The sequence below is a fragment of the Pyxicephalus adspersus genome, chromosome 4 (genome assembly GCF_032062135.1).
Source record: "Pyxicephalus adspersus chromosome 4, UCB_Pads_2.0, whole genome shotgun sequence".
Taxonomy (NCBI): Eukaryota; Metazoa; Chordata; class Amphibia; order Anura; family Pyxicephalidae; genus Pyxicephalus; species Pyxicephalus adspersus.
In genome coordinates, this window is record NC_092861.1 from 7,340,288 (window position 1) to 7,360,083 (window position 19,796).

General features: G+C 41.7%; 1 protein-coding gene across 4 annotated transcripts in view; it reads right to left on the minus strand.

Moving 5' to 3' along the window:
- Positions 1–9,572: 9,572 nt before the first annotated feature.
- DTNB (dystrobrevin beta) overlaps positions 9,573–19,796 on the minus strand; it is a 73,283-nt gene continuing 63,059 nt past the window's right edge. For all 4 annotated transcript variants that reach the window (XM_072407312.1, XM_072407309.1, XM_072407311.1 and 1 more), the window contains 5 exons: positions 14,742–14,898; positions 13,623–13,712; positions 10,857–10,910; positions 10,732–10,768; positions 9,573–9,976 (listed from right to left, as the gene is read on the minus strand). In XM_072407312.1, the coding sequence (XP_072263413.1) occupies positions 10,764–10,768; positions 10,857–10,910; positions 13,623–13,712; positions 14,742–14,898 (306 nt within the window). In that variant the 3' untranslated portion in view covers positions 9,573–9,976; positions 10,732–10,763. The remainder of the gene's footprint in view (positions 9,977–10,731; positions 10,769–10,856; positions 10,911–13,622; positions 13,713–14,741; positions 14,899–19,796) is intronic.

Genomic DNA, 19,796 nt, shown 5'->3' on the forward strand with positions numbered 1-19,796 from the left:
GAACCAATCAGGCTTTGCTGCATACACATGTGCTGCCAAGAAGCATGCTGAAGGGATGACTCATGCTTCTATTTTATTATCCAATCAGCAGGCTGGGGGTGTGTCCTTGACCAAGTAGTGGAGGACGGGGATCTGGCTGTGTTGTCTGGGTCAAGAGATTGGCACATTGGGCAAGTTACTAAAAGCTGGATCCATGGGGTCACCTCTCGGGTATCCCGCTCACAAATTGGCGCCCTCACTTCCCTGAAGGTCACGCTAGCAACCCGCCTGGAAATTTCAGGTCAAAACCATCTGCTGGGTCGGCTACATTTTCACTGTGACCCGATTCGGGGTGATGGCCATTAAACATGTCGGATTACTTGTGGCACAGCAGGAAGCTCTTAGGTTTTATGGTCTTTGGTGCAAGCTGCTATTTTAATGCCGAATTCGCCACACCTCGCCTTCCCTCTTTAGAATTGTTGTCTTTATAGAATTTGGGGGGCCCCTGCTTTATGAACGCGGGGGGGGGGGGGGGTCTGGGAGACAAAATCCAGCTGGCCCAAATACACAGCTGTCTGGACAGAGAAATAGATAGGAAATCTCCGGAAAAGGGGGCTCAGCACGGAACTCTGGCCTGTCAAACACGAAGGCTGGAGGTGGGCTGTGAGAATGTGCAGACCCTCACAGCTGCGCCATATTCCCTCCCCCTTCCAAACTATGATGATCCAAGGGGATCTGCTCAGCGTGCAAGATGGCAGCAGGGGGCAAATGTGACCTTTCTAAATCTGATATAGATACCCCACCATTATTTTATATGGATATGTATGGAACATGGAAGAGTGCATCATTCATCATCACAGTAGACCAGACTCAGCTCTCTGGATCGGTTGGGGGGGGATTAAAGTTACACATAACGGGACAATGAAGCAAAATGTAGCAGGAGAAAAACAAGTACTTTGTAACTTGGACAGTTTGTGTATTTAAATGAAAACAATTCCAGTCCACGGTGTTCACCCTAAAATAATCAGCTTTAAGGAAACCCCATTAGATCTGGAGAATAGCATGACGCTAATAACCGATCATCCCACCTGGAATATTTCAGGGTTTTGGGATGATGAAAAGTTAAACCTCCAGTAGTCTCCTCTATCTCTCTATTGTTGAGTTCCCCAATCTGAATATCTGCTGTGCCCATTATGATAGTCTACCACTATCCATGTGTCAAGTGCCTGGGTCTGTACACCTGCTGTGCCCATTATGAGGCGTTTCCATTATCCCAGTGCTGGGTTTTGTGACCATTATGTGAGGTCCCCACTATCTCTGCACTGGGTTTTCAGGTCCATAAACCTGCACGTTATGAGAGGTTCCTATTATTTTTGTGCTTTATTAGATCTATATTTCAGATCTGCACATTCTCTGTGCGCCCATTACGGGAGGTCCTCACTTTCTGCACTGGATTCATTAGTCTGTACATCTGCTCTGTCCGTTGTGAGGTGATCAAACCTCCATTTGCCAAGTTCCTAGGTCTGTACACCCACTGTGCCCATTCTGAAAAGCTCCCACTGCCTCTGTTCTGAGTTCCCAGAGATCTGCACCTCTGCTCCATTATGAGAATCCATCATCATCCATGTGCCAAGTTCCATGCCCCTTTATGGGGCATTATTACCATCCCACTGATGTGTTTATGGGACTCTACAGCTGCTATAACCATTCTGAGAAGTCCCCACTATCTCTGCAGTGGGTCTGTACACTGTCTGCTGAGCGCATTATAAGTGGTTCCTGCAACTCCTTTGCTAACTTCCCAGGTCTGTACACTTGCTTAGCGCATTATGAGAGGTTCTCATAATTTCTGCACCAAGTTCTTGGGTCTGAATACCTGTTGTGCTCATTATGAGGAACTCCACCACCCTTGTTCTGGGTTCCCAGGTCTGTACATCTGCTGAGTCCATTATAAGAGGTCCCCACCATCCCTATACTACTACTGTTCCCTACTGTTCCCATTGTGATTTGCAATAAAATGGAGGATCTGTACATCACCACATGATCTCCTTCAATCAAATACAAATCATAGAAGGGTATGTCACCTTGATGATTGATCTACTAAGTTGACCCTGCAACCGGCTGAAATCCAAAAGTCAGATTCCAAGCTCCGGCGATTTCAATATTACAACACTCAGGATGCAATATTCCTGTTGCAGAATGTTTCGAGTCACCTAATATTGCAAGCAGTGAAGGTATATTGTTATGTCCATAATGTCATACCTGAATTTGAACTGCACATACCACCAACCAGTGAGATTTCCAATGTTGTATGAATGGCAAAGAGATCGCCAAAAAGCAAAGTTCAAAAACCAGTGGTGGTCAACTTACTTGATATAAGAGACATCTAAAATGGCCCTAGACTTCAACAAAGGGCTGCAGTGAGTAAGTGAATGTAATACTACAAAAAGCTATCAGGGATTGCAGGAAATGGTCAGAGACGCAAGACATGAAATAGTAGGCGGTCAGAGACCATGGACACGCTTCAGGAGATGGTCAAAGGCTGGCAACACTTTACATGAGCCTGATAGAGTCAAGGTCTGCTGGTTGGGCACCAGGGACATATACTGCCACCATGGGACATTAAGAGAATAATATACATTGCCTGACCCTAAAAATGTTCTTAAGCCCGTGGAGGCAGCGTTATGACCTTCGGTGCCTGTTAAGGCAGGGTTATGATCTTGGATGTCTGTCGAGGCAGCATTATGATCTGGGGTGCCTGTTGGGGCAGTTTTACGATCTGGGGAGCCTGTGGAGGCAGTTTTAAGTTTCAGGATGCCTGTGGAGGCAGCTTTATAATCTGGGGTGCCTGTGGCGGCAGTGTTATGATCTGTGATGGCTTCAGGTGGTCATGTCTATGTTCAGTAACGTTCTGTACTCAACAAACAATAAATAAACAAAAAAGGTCAGCTGACTACCTGAATATAGTGAGAGACCAGGTTTTCCATCAAGATTTTTTTTCTTCCATGATGGCATGGGCATATTCCAAGATTCAATGGGGCCAGAATGGTTCAGGAAGCATAAAAAAAAATAATTTTCACACATGGATTGGCCTCCAGAGTCCAGACCCTAACACTATTGAGAATCTTTGGGATGTGCTGGAGAAGACTACATAGCAGTCCAACTCTCCCACCATCAATACAAGATCTTGATAAAAAGTTAATGCAACAGTTCATAAGCTTATGGAAACCATACCACGGCAATGTGTGCCCTATTCATAACAAAAGGTCCAATTACATATTCTTCGTAGGCCAGGCAGTGTATACTTCAGCACAGTAATGTCTCTATCCTACCATGAAGTAGCATGAAAGGAGAATCTATGAGATGTGTGTCAGAACCTCGAATTGGAACTCCTGTTATGGGAATGGTCCAGCTAAGGATGAGCCTCTGAGTAATCTGATACACCAATTCATGCAAAGGCAGTTTTAGCAGGGCTCCAACATCTAAATTACCCCTACAAAACCCTGATATGTTCCTCCATCAAGCTTCCATAGAGGACACTTTAAGGCTTTGATCTTCGTAAGTTTACTGTTTGACAAGGCAAGGGTAGTTTGTAAGGCTAGGTTCGCCGTTAGGGGTTAATAGGGCAACTACAGTTCTTATTTGTTATATTTTTCATTTTGTTTTTAGATTTACACAGCCAATTTTTTTTTATAGGTTTTCATACTACTATATGCAAACTTTGCTTTCTTACAAGATGCAACTACGACACTGGTACTACAGAGAACTATGGGTTTTCTATAGAGAATACAGAGCAGGAGATTCTTGCTTTCAGACCTTCTCTCCTGGATTAGAACGGTCTATAGACAGGTGAATGGTTAAGTGGTTAGGGAGATGTGTTGTAGCTGTGACATTAGTCCCCAAAACTGAAGTCCCTGTGCTAGGAGAACCAGGAATCAAACATGAAAATCAATGTAGTCCAATTTAGGAGAACATCTCATGCTTTTTTTGGGTAAATCTGCCTGTTGCTAGAAGAAAACTATTCCATAGCTCTTTTACAAAGATGCCCTTGCATCTTTTGAATAAAGTAACGGCCATGTGATAGATAGAATATGAAAACCCAAAACTGCACAATACCCAATCAATGACACTCCTTTCATTGCCAAGGTTGCTTAGATCTTAGTAGCTCGATCATGGAATAGGTGATTAGCCAGTAGTCCTAAGCACTGTCAAACATGAGCTCATATGTGCCGCCAATACCAGGAAGCAAGGGGTATTTTGCACAGAACACTTAGACAGATGAGCAGAATTGCAAAAATGAGCAGAGGATTCAGGGAGTCATAGTGGGGCCTTTTCACAGTCACTGTGACCTTGACTGCTGCCCGATTATTACTTTCAGCTGCCGTAGGGCAAGATACAATTCAGGCCGTTGCACATGCCTACTTCTAAACCATCTCCTATCACTTGTAAAGATGAACATAAGCAGAGTACAAGGCAAGTTGTTTGTCAGGATTTGTCAGATGTAATAATGTGGATGAGCAAAATATAGATTATATAGAGGCCACTGACAGCTGTGCGTTAGTCCGATGGACGGGGAGAGCATAATGGCGGAGCACTGGGCACAGGCCAGTAAGAGAGTTGCCAGGCAGTACAATACCATGGCCCATTGCCCATGGCAAGCCACATCTAAGCATGCGGCCGCTTGATCTATTACCTACTTGGAACAATGGCAAAGCTGGCTGATAATATGGCGTGCAAAGTTCACCCTGAGAGCTTTCATTGTGTCTCTTATCACCTTTGAACTTTAGAAGAAGTTGGCTTGAAAATCAGACGCCTTGGATCCCTTTATTGCCAACACATTCATTCCCAGTGAATCTGGGATGGAGCTGCTGTACAGTCTGGTTCAGTCAGACTTTAGAAAGTATAGCAAAGCTACCTGATGCCCAGCAGAGAAAGTATTGTAGGACAAGAGCCTGGGATCAAGGCAAACCCGAGGCACATACATATTATAACACAGTATCGCACCACACTGAGGATTTGACGAATTCTGTTTAACACAAGGAACTAGAGACAAGCAGGGAAACGCCCCAAAAATGATGACTTAAAGGACCAATAAACCCAAAAACAATATTACATTGCTAGACACTGAAGGCCTAATCCACCTGACAGCTCCTTAAATCTTGAGTGGACCCTTCCAGAGAGATCTTAGCTCAAGGTGAGTGATGGACAAAATGCAATGAAATCCAGTGATGAAGATACTCACAGCAGTCACTGACCTAGACTGGTCACCTAAACTTACCATCAGCACTGAGGGATCTTTCATGTGGCCCTTGTCTTGCAATGCTGCTGCTTCACAGACACTGCAATATTCTATACTTGTAAGTTTGTAGAATACCTTACCTGCGTGCACAGTGTGCTACCTCCAGCCAGTGCAAATATCTTTAAAGGACATTGGAGTCGTCAAAAGGAGCCACCATACAGGGTGGAGGAAACCAATATTGAGAAGAGAAGTAAAGTTGGGAGGTCTCAAGACATAGGACACATAAAACGTAATTATAATTCTTCTTTCTGCAGGAATGATTTTATATATCAGTGAATATTAGGCCTGTGGATGAAATAATAAATATTAAAGACTTGGCTCCTGCACTCCTCTATCTTTTCGTGGACATTCACATGCGGTATTCTGCTAAAAAAGCTGTGCATTCAGACAGTTCATTCATTTTGAAGTACCATATCATGGGAGAGTCACCCAGCTCTCTGGTTGGCCCCTGCTACCTTACAAAAATGTGCCATTATGGCAGGAGAGCTGTGCCTTCCTGTGGGACCTCCTAATTTACTCACTACTAGATTGTAAGCTCTTCAGGGCAGGGTCCTCTCCCCCTATATCACTCTCTGTATTAGTCTGTCATTTGCAATCTCTATTTAACGTACAGCGCTGCGTAATATGTTGGCGCTATATAAATCCTGTTTATTAATAATAATAATAATAATAATAGTGGACCCCGGGCCACCAGTCTGACCCGACTGTAGAGCACTGCCCTGCCTATAAATTGGGGTACAATACAGGGGGTCATTCAAAAAAACTGGCACCAAAACACATCGCAATATAGGCAATACAGTGCATCGGGTTAGCATGTATTTTTAATGTACATTACCGGAAAGGAAGAGATGTGATGATAGCCCTTGAAGATTTGAAGCAAACATACAGGTTGCCATTGATGACTATTCAATGATGGCTGCCTGGATTAGATGTGAATATTTTATTAGCTGCACAGAGATCTCATAAAAAATAAAATACATTAACGTACCACTCCTTTAGAACAAGACCACTTTTCATTTGGACAGACTCCAAATATTAACATTTTGTACCTGGCTGTTTTAGGTGCCAGTAATTCTTCACCTTCCATATGTGAAAATGCATCTGAAGTGTTCCCTGATCCCAGCACCACCCAAACATGACAGCATGAGGAGGAGGCTGAAATTCATTTAATTAGGAATGAATTCCATAAAACTCATGTTAGAGATATTCACACTTTATAGAGTTGTCATTAGCAGTTATTGAATGCCTGGATTGGTCCTTTAAATGCAGAACATGATTAAGATAAGTGTCAATGGTAGGGCATAATGCCAGCCAGGCAGGCGGCTTGGCTCTGGTCCCGAGAGGCCAGATCTTCCCGGGCAGTGTGCACACTTCACAGGGAGCTTATGTTACCGCAGAGGTCCAACATCTGTATGAGATGCCAGGGTGACATAACCATGATGTACCGTCTGTCCAGGCCCAGCTGTCTGGCTGCATGTAAGGTCACGATGCCAGTTGGGGATAAGGCTAAGCTTATATTGTCATAGAAAATGTTCAGTTCTATATCTTTCCCCAGTGTCATGCAGGGTTTGCATTTTACACTGACACCATATTGTCAAGTCCCATGTGCATCACATGACGGTTAGAAATGATCTGAAAAAGTATATTGATTGCAAAATATATGTAACTTGGGCTTTGTTCAGGTCAAGCTCTGCACAAATGCCCTGGAATCTGAATATAGCAGCTGTTTTAGGTGTTCATCTGGCAGCTTTCTGCATCCATTGCCCATACTGCTTTTTTTGCACTCCATTGGTGCTGGCAAAACTCAGTATGTATCCACGGATAAATGTGTCGCCTGCCAGCCACTGGGCCATTCCTATGACCCATGGATGAGCTGTATAGAGGAGCAGCCTGTGGGAGAAGTAAGGTAACCTGGTACCCTATACAAAAACTAGCCCTTGGAATGCATGGGGGAGTCCCACTGTAAGAGTAGATTTTCCTGTCCCATCCACCTAATGTCAGCTTTAGGCTATGGAAACAACCAAATAATGCTTCTAGGTAAACTGGAAATTCTGCATGTTCTCACCAAAATTAGAATGGGTACAACATATCAGACCAGCATTATGTACTTTGATAAAGTGGTTGTTTGATGACACCATAAATGTAACCCTTGCTTGATAATGATATCAAACATGGGGCAACCTAAAGCAATAATAAACTTTATATAATATACTCACCAGTTCCCGTTCCATCATGGGCACTGCCATCTTTTTTCTTCCTCTGTTCCTGCTTTTCGTTTTCAGCCACCTTGATTGACCAGGCTGACATGATGTAACCAACGCTGCTCATGTGAGACTTAAGCTTTTATAGGGTAATGAAGCAATCCGGCAGGGATAAGAATACTTTATGCAAAAGCGTCATCAAGAGTGTGAAAAGTCCTACAGGTTATTTCCTTTAGAAAGCAGCTTCAGACTGAGTCGAAAGGCCTGTCCATTGCCAGGATGCTGCAGAGAAGGTCCCCTACACTGTGTGGAAGCGGTGGACTGAACTATATAGGGGAGTGCTGTGGGGCATTGGGGGGTCTCTTGTTGTCACTTTCCCTGTGATTGCAATAAAGTCAAAGTAAACAAAGAATCAATAAAATATGAACATATATTAAAAAACTAAACAAAACAAAAAAAAACAAATAAATGACTGTTGTGCAATACATAATCTGTATGATCAAGCATACCAGGGTGATACGAGTAATTCTACATTTTTATCACCCATGGAACATTGCCCTTGTCAAAGTTTTTTAGTCACTTGGCATTTTCAGTAGCAATTCACTCAATTCCCACCTTTACCATGTATATATATAAATAAACATATATATATATATATATATATATATATATATATATAAATATTAAAAGGGGATGAAAAACAGCAGTGGTAAAACCATGTGATATAAAAGTTGTCATAAAGATATCCAAAGGGTCTTCTGCTTTAAAAATAGTTTGGCAGCAAAATAGTTTATGTAGATGTTAATTAGGAACCATCAGCATGCTCCTATACCTATAATAGACAACTGCCGGCCTTAAATAACCTCTGGTAACTAATTAACCAATCATAATGGCAGCCAATCTTAAGGATCACATGAGGGTTGTTTACAATCACACCCACAAATGCCCACTGTCACAAAGGCTCGCAGTGACAGCTGAAGCTGGCATGATGAGGAGGTCACAGTGCATACAGTGTGTAAAAAAACAACTTATTAACAATTTGAAAATGTAGAATAATCAAAACTGTATTATTTATCCATTTTTTTCCATTTTCCAAGTTATAATAAATACATAGCAGGGGATTTATTAAAACAAATAAAAGTTTTGGCTTACATCTTATAGGCTGCGTACAAAGGCCAGATTATCATTACACAATATGATTTGGTTTGATCTCACCTTTGTCTGCTGACTTTCTGTAATCTGTTGGGCCAATAATGGTGAAACAGATCAGCTTTAATGATTAATATGAGGGGCAGAACGTGATTTCTAATGGTGAAGGTGCAGCAGGGAGCCTCGTGAAGTACAGTAGTATTACTCAAGGGATATGCAAACAGACTGCTATGTTCCATGATGATGGTGAAGGGAATGTGGGAACTATCACCACCATAATAGAACAGGGCAGCCTGTTTGCATATGGCTTCTTCATTACTAATGCCACTCCAAACCATTACTAAACATCATTTTGATGACTGAGAGTCCAGAGAGAAAACATTTTTATCCTTAGCAGTGGGTCCATCTTCCAAATGCAAGGAATAACCTTGATGATTAACAAGGTGATGTATTTACCTTATTCCTTCCCCCCCCAGAAGATGGCCCCGTTCTGCCATCCTAGATTGTCAGCAGGCTCTCTCCATCCTTCCAAACAATGTAGCAGTGCTCTCCCCAGCCCCTTTTAGTGGGGTGCACCACCCAGCAGTTTTCAGTAACCGGCTGTTTTTCAGTGGTTACTGAAATGTTGGGTCACCATAAAGGGGATGCCACCCACCTACAGCTTCTTTCCACCCAACTTAAAGAAAAATGTGTATATCTCCTTATTCATTATCCCTAAGGCTAAATAAGCAGCTAGCCATTGCAGTGTGGAGGGGGACCTGCTGTAAGGGGGGTAAAGATTTTCATTCCTGGAGTTCAGCTTTAAAAAGGAATATGTATGATGAATTAGTCATTGCCAGGTTAACCAATATTTCCTGGCATTGCTTAATTTGGTCATCCAGGCCTTGATCCCGACCTCATAAAAGCAGCGCTACAGTGCGATGACATCATAATGACACGCGATGATCTGACAGACAGACACATTTATTATTATGTAAACATTTGAACATGAAATGTACCACATTCTGCAGAGCAGACGCACACACACCCACATAGGATATACCATGATACACCTACAGCTTGTTCCCGTGTGCGCAGGATCATGTGTTCCAGTGTTAGCGGGACCTGCAGCTGGGGGCGGAGTCACAGTGTCCCCCCGGCCTCTTCATCCATAACAATTGCGCGCGCACACACTCACATACACACACTCAGTCCTGTCCAGCGACATGATGGTCCATGGCCCAGTAACACGCATGTTTTATGTTACATTGAGCATGCACGAACAAGATATCCCTCGTCACATCTCGGCTGGCTGTGGAAATGCGGCATGGTGGTTTCGGAGAGTACATGGATACGGGAGGGCTCGCTGTGCCTGTTGCGGGAGAAAAAAAACACAATTAGGAAATACTGATGGGTAGGCAGTATTTTCCATGGGCTAGGCGGCAACTCCTGTATTGTGACCAACTGTAAAACAGCCGAGTAATTACTGGAAAGTTCTGGGTGGTGCGCCCAGCCAAAAGGGGCCGGGGAGAACATTATTAGGTGACTAATACAGAACCCATATAAAGGATGATGTGCCATGTTTGGTTAATGGAACTGCTTGGCCAGTATTGGTACCACACGAGCTCCAATGTCTCCAATATTGCATTATAAAAAAAGCTTAAAATAATCTTATACAACATATATGATTTTGTGTTCACCCCAGAATTTTTTTTAACCAGGTGGGGGAAAGCTGTAGCGGACATATGTAGTGTCAGAAAGCAATTACTATCCAGGTGGTATCTGGTTCTCACCAAACTCTCCAAATTCTTTTCTGATTGCTCCCCTTTCAGCTGGTACAGACTGCATGTCTCCAACAGTAAATTAGAAATGGCTATCGGATCAGAATCTTTATCATCTTGCCCACTGGACACATGACCACACAGCACAGGTTTTTAATACCCAATAACCCTGGAGAAAATTTATGCGGCTGGCAGCCATAGCAGGTCCACCACCTTATCCTGGTAAGGCAGGCAATGTGATATGTTAAATATTAGGTTATTATAGGTAAAAGATATATAAACTCCCACTGTGTACACCTGCAATCTCCTCCAAGAACCCAGTACATCCTAGAACATGCACACTTACTTGAATCACCGTGTTGTTCTGTGTGTGGGATCCTAACCTGAGAGATACAGAAAAAGCATGACAGTTATACACACCACAAATCCTCTGTGCTGCTTTTATTTGCCTATATCCATCACTCGTCTCACCTCTGTCCTTTCCATTGTGTACTTTCTCCTCTTCCTCATCAGCTCCCTCCTCTGCTGAGAGATAAAAAGCCACAACATTCAATGGCTGGCCAAAAAAGCTGGGCTTGAGCACCTAACACATGCATGGGCGTCCCTGAGTAGTGGTGATTTGGTGGTGTAACTAGCTTTTCAGAAGGTTGGCGGATTTTGCGAACAGATGACCATCGCCTAAAGTGCCAACTTCAGGAAACATTGACATTTTAGGTACAAATCAGATCAGACAACATTTTCCAGATTTTCCAGATGTTTGTTAGGAGATGCTCTATGAACAATTTATGTGATATTTATAATAATATTGCAATATAATGATTATTTATTATAGTGAGGCATGATTAGCGTATATTATACTGAGCATTGTATTTACTGATATTTTTATATGGATTATATTTAGAAAACGCGGCTCCTAATAATTTAGGAAGATGCATCTTTGGTCAAATAAATGCATTACAACCTACCCATCTCCTCATATATAGAGAACTTATCCGGATTGTTTTAGGACGACATCACACTTACTGATCAAGGATATAATACAAAATCCTTATGAGATTTGGGTATAGGCTTTGAGAAGTTTTTGAATTGTGTGAAATAATTCAATGATATGAGGTATACGAATAGGATCATTTTAAAATATGAGATACTTAATGTTAACTATACTTACATGGCTACGTAATATGTTTGGAACTTTGTACAATATTGTAGGTACATACAGACAATCATTTGTAATTGTAATCTACCTGCTTTTCAAGTCGATAATTTTATACATCACTTAAGTTGTACATTACCCAAGTGTATCACCAATACAGACCCAATCCATTTCAGTGTCTGCTGCCATAACAAAACTGCCTGTTGCCCATGTACCTGCTTGTATGTATATATGCCCCTATTTAATGTACAGCACTTCATAATATGTTATATATATATATATACCCCTAGTATAAAGAAATATGGTAGGGATCTCATTGGCTGTCTGTCTGAACACCCTTGGGCAAAGCTCACTTATAAACAACATAGAGATGTTAATTGATTGTTGCCTGAAATCAGTGATCAGTCCTGAGTCAGTAATCGTTCCAGGTAACATTAAGACTGAATACTGTACAGGCCAGGTGAATCAGTAGATGTCAAGCAACCTGTTTTATTTTATGGTGAGGATGGAAGACGAGCTGGAAGTGCCAAGCTGAGCCTTACTATTAGTAAAATAATACTAGTTGGTTGTTTAGAGATCTGATGCTGTGGGTCGCTAAACAACGTCAATAGACTGCTAATTGATTTGAGATTTTCACAGATAATTAGGAATAATTTTGGGAACAAACTTCTAGCATCTGTATGAAGCTTTACCTGTGGCCTGGGATCAGCAATCTGTAGGAGTCCAGAGGTGCTGATAGGTAAAGATGACTGTTAGGATTTTTTTCTTAGCAGACAGCAAAGAGTGGGAGACAGGTTAAAGCTGTGCATCAATTATTATTATTATTATTATTATTGTTAAACAGTTTTTATATAACATCAACATATTAAGCAGTGCTGTAAATTAAACAATGCCCAATTGTTTCTGGTAAAAGTCAAGCAAACTGCAAAGCTGTCTTCCCGATAACATTTATTGATCCGTCTTGCCGGGTGACTAAATGACCAACCTGAATGGCAGGTTTTTAATGGGGAGGATGGAGTGGGACACCTGCTTGTTCTTTCGCCTTCTTTCTCCATAGAAAAGTGTGGTCTGTGTAGTGCTGGCTTATTTTACTGCCACTGGAAATGATCAGTAATAATCATTTTCAGCATCAATTTAGCGTTGGAATGGAGCTTTATGAGGGAGAGTTTTATGCGTTTTATCTTCATCCTGAGAATTCATCCCATAAATGTAGAAAACAACCAACATCACCTATTCAGGATTTTAGACCAACACTATACCCTCATAGCGTCTTTACCAGGCTGCCTGCATTATTATCACTATTGCTATTAGGTATTGCTATTGCTAACAGTATGAAGCTGCCTGGTGGCTCTTTGTATTTCTTGGATTCTCCACTATTAATTGATCCTACCGTACGGGCCTTGTAAAGGAAAAAGCTCTGTTCTTACTATTGTAGTAGTTTGTGTCTTAGAATAACACTGCTACCTGCAGGTTTGAATGTGTGAATATTTGCTCCCCGTGCTACATGTATTGGATTCTCCCACTAACTCATACATCACTACAGGACATAAGAGTAATTGGGAGCGTGCAAGGAAGTATGATGCCCTGCAATTGCTCTGAATGAATCAAAACTTCTAAAAGCTAGAAAACAGTGAAACAGTGGAGTTTTAAAATGAGCCATTGGAAAATGCAGCTTACCATGCTCTTGTAAGTTGCTGTGTTGTGACAGAGTGACTTTACGATTTACTAGTCCCTGTCCCCAGCCATATTTATTTCCTTCAGTTCGTTCTTTTATATATTCTATAATATAAAATAAGTAAAACATCCAGCAGAGATGATTGAAGCTCCCCAGAATTGCCACATAATTTCTTGCATAGAGATTCAGACAGCATTTCACAGTGCTTCTGGTAAACCCTGCATCCTCTCCTTACACAATCCCAAGGAACCTTTTTCTGAGAACTACAGGCAACACTCGTATAATATGATAAGGTTAGATACGATAGGATAAGATATAACCTTCATGGGACAGTCAGAATAATCATATTTGCCTGATGCACCTTTAGCAATTTAAAAGAAGTTAAGTACCTTGCTGGCCAGTCACTTACCTGAATGCAGCTCCTTCACCAGGGAAGACATGGTGTTTGTAATGGAGTCTGCGGCTACCAGTAAGTCGCTACGCAGGTTTCTTCTGGTACCTAAAAAACAGAAGAAGGCATAGTCATTTCATAGTCACTGGTCACCCTAGCCATAGTGGGGTAAACCAATGTCCATTTACAGCAAAGCACTATGTGACTTGGGCTGCCTCTGCATTACTAAACTGATTTTCAGCAGTTAGAGCACAGAAGTATGCATGCTACGGGTGGATGGGCAACAGGGAGACTGATTAAGGTGGCTTTTTTTTTTAGCTGGCTACGTTGGCTGATAACATTGGCTGGTAAGTGTGGGCGAATAATGTTCCTGGCTTGCAACTGATGAAACCTATGTGGTTCCTTGAATCCCAAACTGCTTTTTAGTTATACCTATGTAATGTACAGAACAAAAGTCTTGGGTCCACCAGAACAAAATAGGGGTGGGTTTCCTGTGTGATCTGGGCACAAAGGACGCTTGGGGAATAGAAGCCCTGGGCCATTATTACCACTTTGCTTTGCACTCATGTAAGAACACCATTGAGCAAGACTGCATAAGGGGTGCAATGGCTATCCAGCAAGAATAGAAGGGGAGAACTGTCCACAATTTTCATCAGGGGTGTGGGTTTTGTAATATTTAGATTTCCTCCAGCTGTACATTATCAGTAAGTATATCGATAGGTTAACTCGCATGTGGTTGACCCAGCATGCATTTGTGATAAGGACATTAAAGTTTAAGCTCATTTGTGGCAGGCATTTGTAGTCTGCTAAGAGTCTGTGATCTAAACCTAAATATGGTGCATAAATATTTCATATGTTTTAGGCTGGGAAGCAATGTGGGTGAGCCACACAATTAAAATTTGCAGGAAAAATGCAATGATGCCTATCTACAAATAAGTAGTTACAGCAGAGGTTCCAAGTATTTGTGAGCAAGAAACTCTTTAACTCTCCTCTGTTGTTAGATAAAGTTACAAAAATAGATAAAATAGTATATTCAGCTTGCTTCGATCTAGAAAAGTATTGGAGCGATACCTACATTCAAGACTTGGGTTGATACTGCATTCTCCCCACATTTATGTATACAGAATTGGGACTCACCGTGTGCAAAGGCTTCCTGTACATCTCCCAGACCAGCTATGGAGTCCTGAGGTACATGGGTAGGAGTGGAACCGGCTGAGGTGGAGCGGACTGGCATAGGCATAGGGCGACTGGCACCATGGCTTGGAGAAGAGTGAGGAGAGCTGGAGGCTTGGGCCTGAGATAAAAGACAAACATCGGGAATTGACTATATGTAGGAGGGGGCATTACTTTGGAGATAAAACTGAAAAGGGATGGACAACCATGGGTTAATCTATTCAGTATCAAAAATAAGCTTATTTAATCCTTCACAGCAATGTTTTTCAACCAAGGTTCCTCCATAGGTTGCTAGAGGTTCCATGAGCAATTTGTGCTTCTCAGGTCAGTTTAAAGCAGAACAAAACTCAAAAAACAAAAACAAAAACCTACTTACCTTTATTCCGGCAGATCCATTGGGAGGTTTATTTATTTTAGCGCTGCGTCCTTCCTGGTATTCGTCTGTGGTCCAGGACAACATCTTCTTCTGGGTTCTTGATCGCCGCAGTGATCAAGACAGAAAGGCGAGGCAGCCTTTTTTTTTTTTTAAAAGCGTGTTGCACTTAAAAAAAATAAAAATAAAGTTTTGACTTTAAATAAAAGGGTTGTCTACCCTTTTAAGCAAAGTAAAAAATTTGAGTTTAGGTCTGCTTTTAGTGACACCAATGATCTTTTTGGCTGTCTGTAAGAGTGACATTCTTCCCAATGGCCAGCAATATAAGAGGCATTCTTGCCAAGGGCCACCATATTAATGTACTGTGCTGTGGCTAGAGTAATTATAGCAGGGGTTCCCTGAACACCTGAAAGTTATTTCAAGGGTTCCACCACGTTAAAAAGACAGATAAACACTGCTCCAGAGCCCACACTCAAATATAAACCTGTCAATTCTCCATCAACCTGCTCAGAACATACCTCCCTAATGCAGTAATACAAGCCTTTGTTGCTCCTTCAGAGCTGTAGATATGGAATTGGTGGACTTCCCTAGCAGGATCATTGAGCATTTGTGGAACTTTTGCAGGGGTATTAACAGAAAAGTGCAGATGAACTTATAAATAAAGCAATGCAGCAAATATATTTTAACAAATAGTTCTATTTTAAATCTTTGTGGTTGTGTCTCCCTAACTGGCAAGGAAGGAGGTGTATATATGGGGGGTGTATAAACATAATTTCCACCTCTTCCTTTGTGATCTTTCCTCATGCCGTTATTCATAGTTGCTGGCTATTAACGCACAACATCACAATGAACACCCACCTTGTATTCTTTTCAATCTGTAACGCTAATTGAGATCCTAACCCCTTTGCTGATCAACTCTCTGAACAACCACTCCCATTGTAAGCCTGCTTTCAGCTTTAGCATGTGTGTGGCAAGTCAATATGAAGGCAGAAAACTGCCTGAGTTAGAAAAACAGTGCATGGAATGGATAATTAAACTCTTCTGGCACGAGCTGTTTAATTAATGTGGAATAATGAATATGCTGAGATAACAATGCGCAGATTCTCAGTGCTGTGTCACAGATTCCCGGCTTACTACGAGTGGGGAAATAAGGGAAAATAAACACACAAATGCTACTACTACTCATAATAAAACACAGATGGAGGCTGAGTGAGCTGGCACATTTCCCGATCTGTAACAGTCTCCGCCAGAATCCCATAATGCATCGTGAGAGCTATGATAAACCATGAGAAAATGTCCTGATTTCTAATCTAATCTATAGAAGTTTTTATTGTTCTTGACATCCATGGTAAAATGTTCAGAACCATGTAAATCATTATCATCAGTAACTGCTAAAGTTCCAAATTGAGTCCATGAACTGTAAAATTGAGTCCAACTTGAAGATACCAACCGCTGTATGACCGATTGTTTGTGGACAACTCACCCTCACTATATCCGTCTATACCTATTCCAAAATCGAGGGCGGTATTATGCAACTGGCAGACAAAACAGCCTGGACAAATCTTGGTAGAGTTTCTATAAGATGGTGGAGGGTGTCTTTAGGAATTTATGCCCATTTGGGAAGTTTTGTGCTGATGCGCCATGAGAAGAGTTACGTAACAATCAACATTCCAATTTATCCCATTGGAGTTCAAGTAAGGTTGAGGTCAAGACACAGTGAAGGACACTCAAGGTCCTTCCCACCAAACAAATTACATCTTTATGAAGCTGGTTTTGTACCCAGTGATTCTGGAACAGAAAAGAGCCTTCACCAAACTGTGACCACAAGGATGGAAGCACGGTATTTAGGGATTCTGTCTGGAGAATGGTGCTTGTATACTTTTGGCCATATAGTGTATTTGTCTTTGACATGAGAGCCAGACCAGCAGTAGGTCAGCTGAAACCCTCCGCAAAAACAATTCCAAGTGATCTATACTATAGTTGACCACTTTTATGTACTATACAAAACCACTATAAACTAAAGTAGGAGATGATATTGCCAGAAAATGGTATAAAATAGCTATCCTGGTGGTAATGGGGATAACATTTTGCAGGCTGGTAACCAAGTCTATCTATACCTATTGCAAAATCGTAGGCATTATTATGTAATTGGCTCAAATTAGCCACCAAATCAGCCTGGACTCATCTGGGAAGGTTTTCCGTAAGATGGTGGAGGTTGTCTGTGGGAATTTACACCCATTTGTAAGGTCACGTACTGATGTTGGATTGGAAGAGCTAACAATCAACCTTCCAAGGTGTTCAGGTAGGGTTGAGGTCAAGGCTCAGTGAAGGACACTCAAGGTCCTCCACACCAAAAAGCTGGTTTTGTACCCAGGGGCACAGTCATATTGGACCAATGATCTTTTTGGCTATCTGTAAGGGTGGCATTCTTCCGACTGACCAGCAACTAGCCAGAAAGCCACCCTTACAGACAAGAAAAATGGTTACATGAGTCATGTAGTTGGCTCTGCAAAGTGGTGTTGGTCCCAAAAATATGGAAGCACTAACAGATGGGCGTTTAATCAGTCCCAGCTCAGGAAATCACTAGCAACCTTTCGAGGCACCATAAGAGTCTATTGAACCCTAGTTGAGAAACTGTTCTATGGCATGACAGATTCTTTTACTGACAGATTCCTCTATTGAACTCCATGAGATGGGGGCAATCGGCCACCGAGAAGACAGGCTGACTGACAGCAAGACAGTATACGAAGTAATGCTAATTAATAAAACGCTTTACAATTTATCAAGCTCAGAAGATGCAACCTAATAGGCTTTTCAAAGTGCGCTGAAAGGCTATTTTTAAGAAGAGACCCGGCCTGGTTTTATTGCAGCCTTCTGCTCAACACCTGACTGCTAACTGGAGCTTTCACAATCTGTTAAAATGTTAGCCGGGCCAGGAGATGCTTGGCAGGGGATGAAAGGATTTTGCAGGCAGTGTTCACGTTTTACCCTCGCAGTCTCATTCATTCATTAAATGTTAAACAATTCCAGGTGTGCTCTCTGCCGGGGTGAATTTCAATAAGTCATTTCATGTGTAGCCCAACAGCATCTGCAGCTGATGAGGATCCAACTCAGTTTTCTGTACAGCTCCGGGGGATAAAACGGCTCCATTGTATGTCAACAACAAGAATCACATCCTGGTTATTATTGATAACGCAGGGAGAATTGCTAGGATCCTGGAACCTTATAATTAACAAGGACCATTTGTTTAATATTGAACTGTGAGTTTCAGGTACAATCAAGACAGTCATGTCTAAGGTAAAACATTAAAAAGTCCAAAGATAAGAATATTTACATGCATGTAAAAAGCATGCTGTAGCCTAAAGTACATTGCCAAAAAAAAATCTAACAAACTTTCTAAATTGGAAGATTTAGGAAACAGATGAAACAGATGGATATAAACGAATTCCACCCTTTGTCCCACATCTCTTTATTACTAAAGAAATGGTAAAAAAAAAGTAGTAACCCACTTACTGCACTTTATATCCCTGGAGAATACTCTGTTCTGGATCTCCTATCAACTTCCTGATTACAGCCAAGCACATCACAATATCACAATCTCCAATGTGACCACCATGTGGAAGGAAAATCTGATCCTGACCTTCCCCCTACCTTTCAAATTGACTTTCTCTCTACCTTTCTGATTACACCTACCATTGGGATATCTTACTCTCCAACATGACCCTCCATAGAGGTCTGATTACAACCATCAATGGGATATCCTACCTTCAACATGCCCTACATAAGGTAGAAAATCCTCTGCACCTGGTCTTCCCTTTCCTTCAGATTACACCCATCACATCTTCCAACATGACCCAACATATCGAAAAAATATTCTGCTCCTGACTTTCTTTCCACCTTTCCGATTGCACGGATAATTGGCATATCTTACTCTCCAACATGACCCTCTATAGGTATCTGATTACACCCACCACATGACCTCCATAGAGGTCTGATTACAACCACCAGTGAGATATTATACCTCCAACATGCCCTACAAAAAGTAAAAAAAGACTCTGCTTCTGGCCTTCCCTTACATTTCAGATTACACTAATCATCAGAATATCACACCTTCCAACATAACCCTCCATTTGGAAGAACATATTCTGTTCCTAACTATCTTTACCTTTCTGATTAAACCCACCACAGGGATATCATACTCCCCAACATGACCCTCCATAGGGATCTGATTACACCAACCACATGACCTCCATAAGGTAGAAATTACTCTGCTCCTGTTCTTCTACCTTTCTGAGAAAAATGAACATTGGGATAATTTTTTTTCCCAACATGGCCCACTGCTGGCATATCATACCTTCTACATGCCCTACATAAAATAGAAAATACTATGCACCTGGCCTTACCTTTCAGATTACACCCATCATCAGAATACCAGACCTTCCAACATGACCCTCCATACGGAAGAAAATATTCTGCTCCTGACCTTCTCCGTACCTTCGCGATTACACCTACCACTGGGATATCACACTCTCCTCCGATGGCCTTCCTTCTACCATTCTAATTACATCTATTATGGAATATCATACTCTCTAACATGACCCATAGGACTTTTTATGACACATACAAGTGGGATAATATAACTCCAG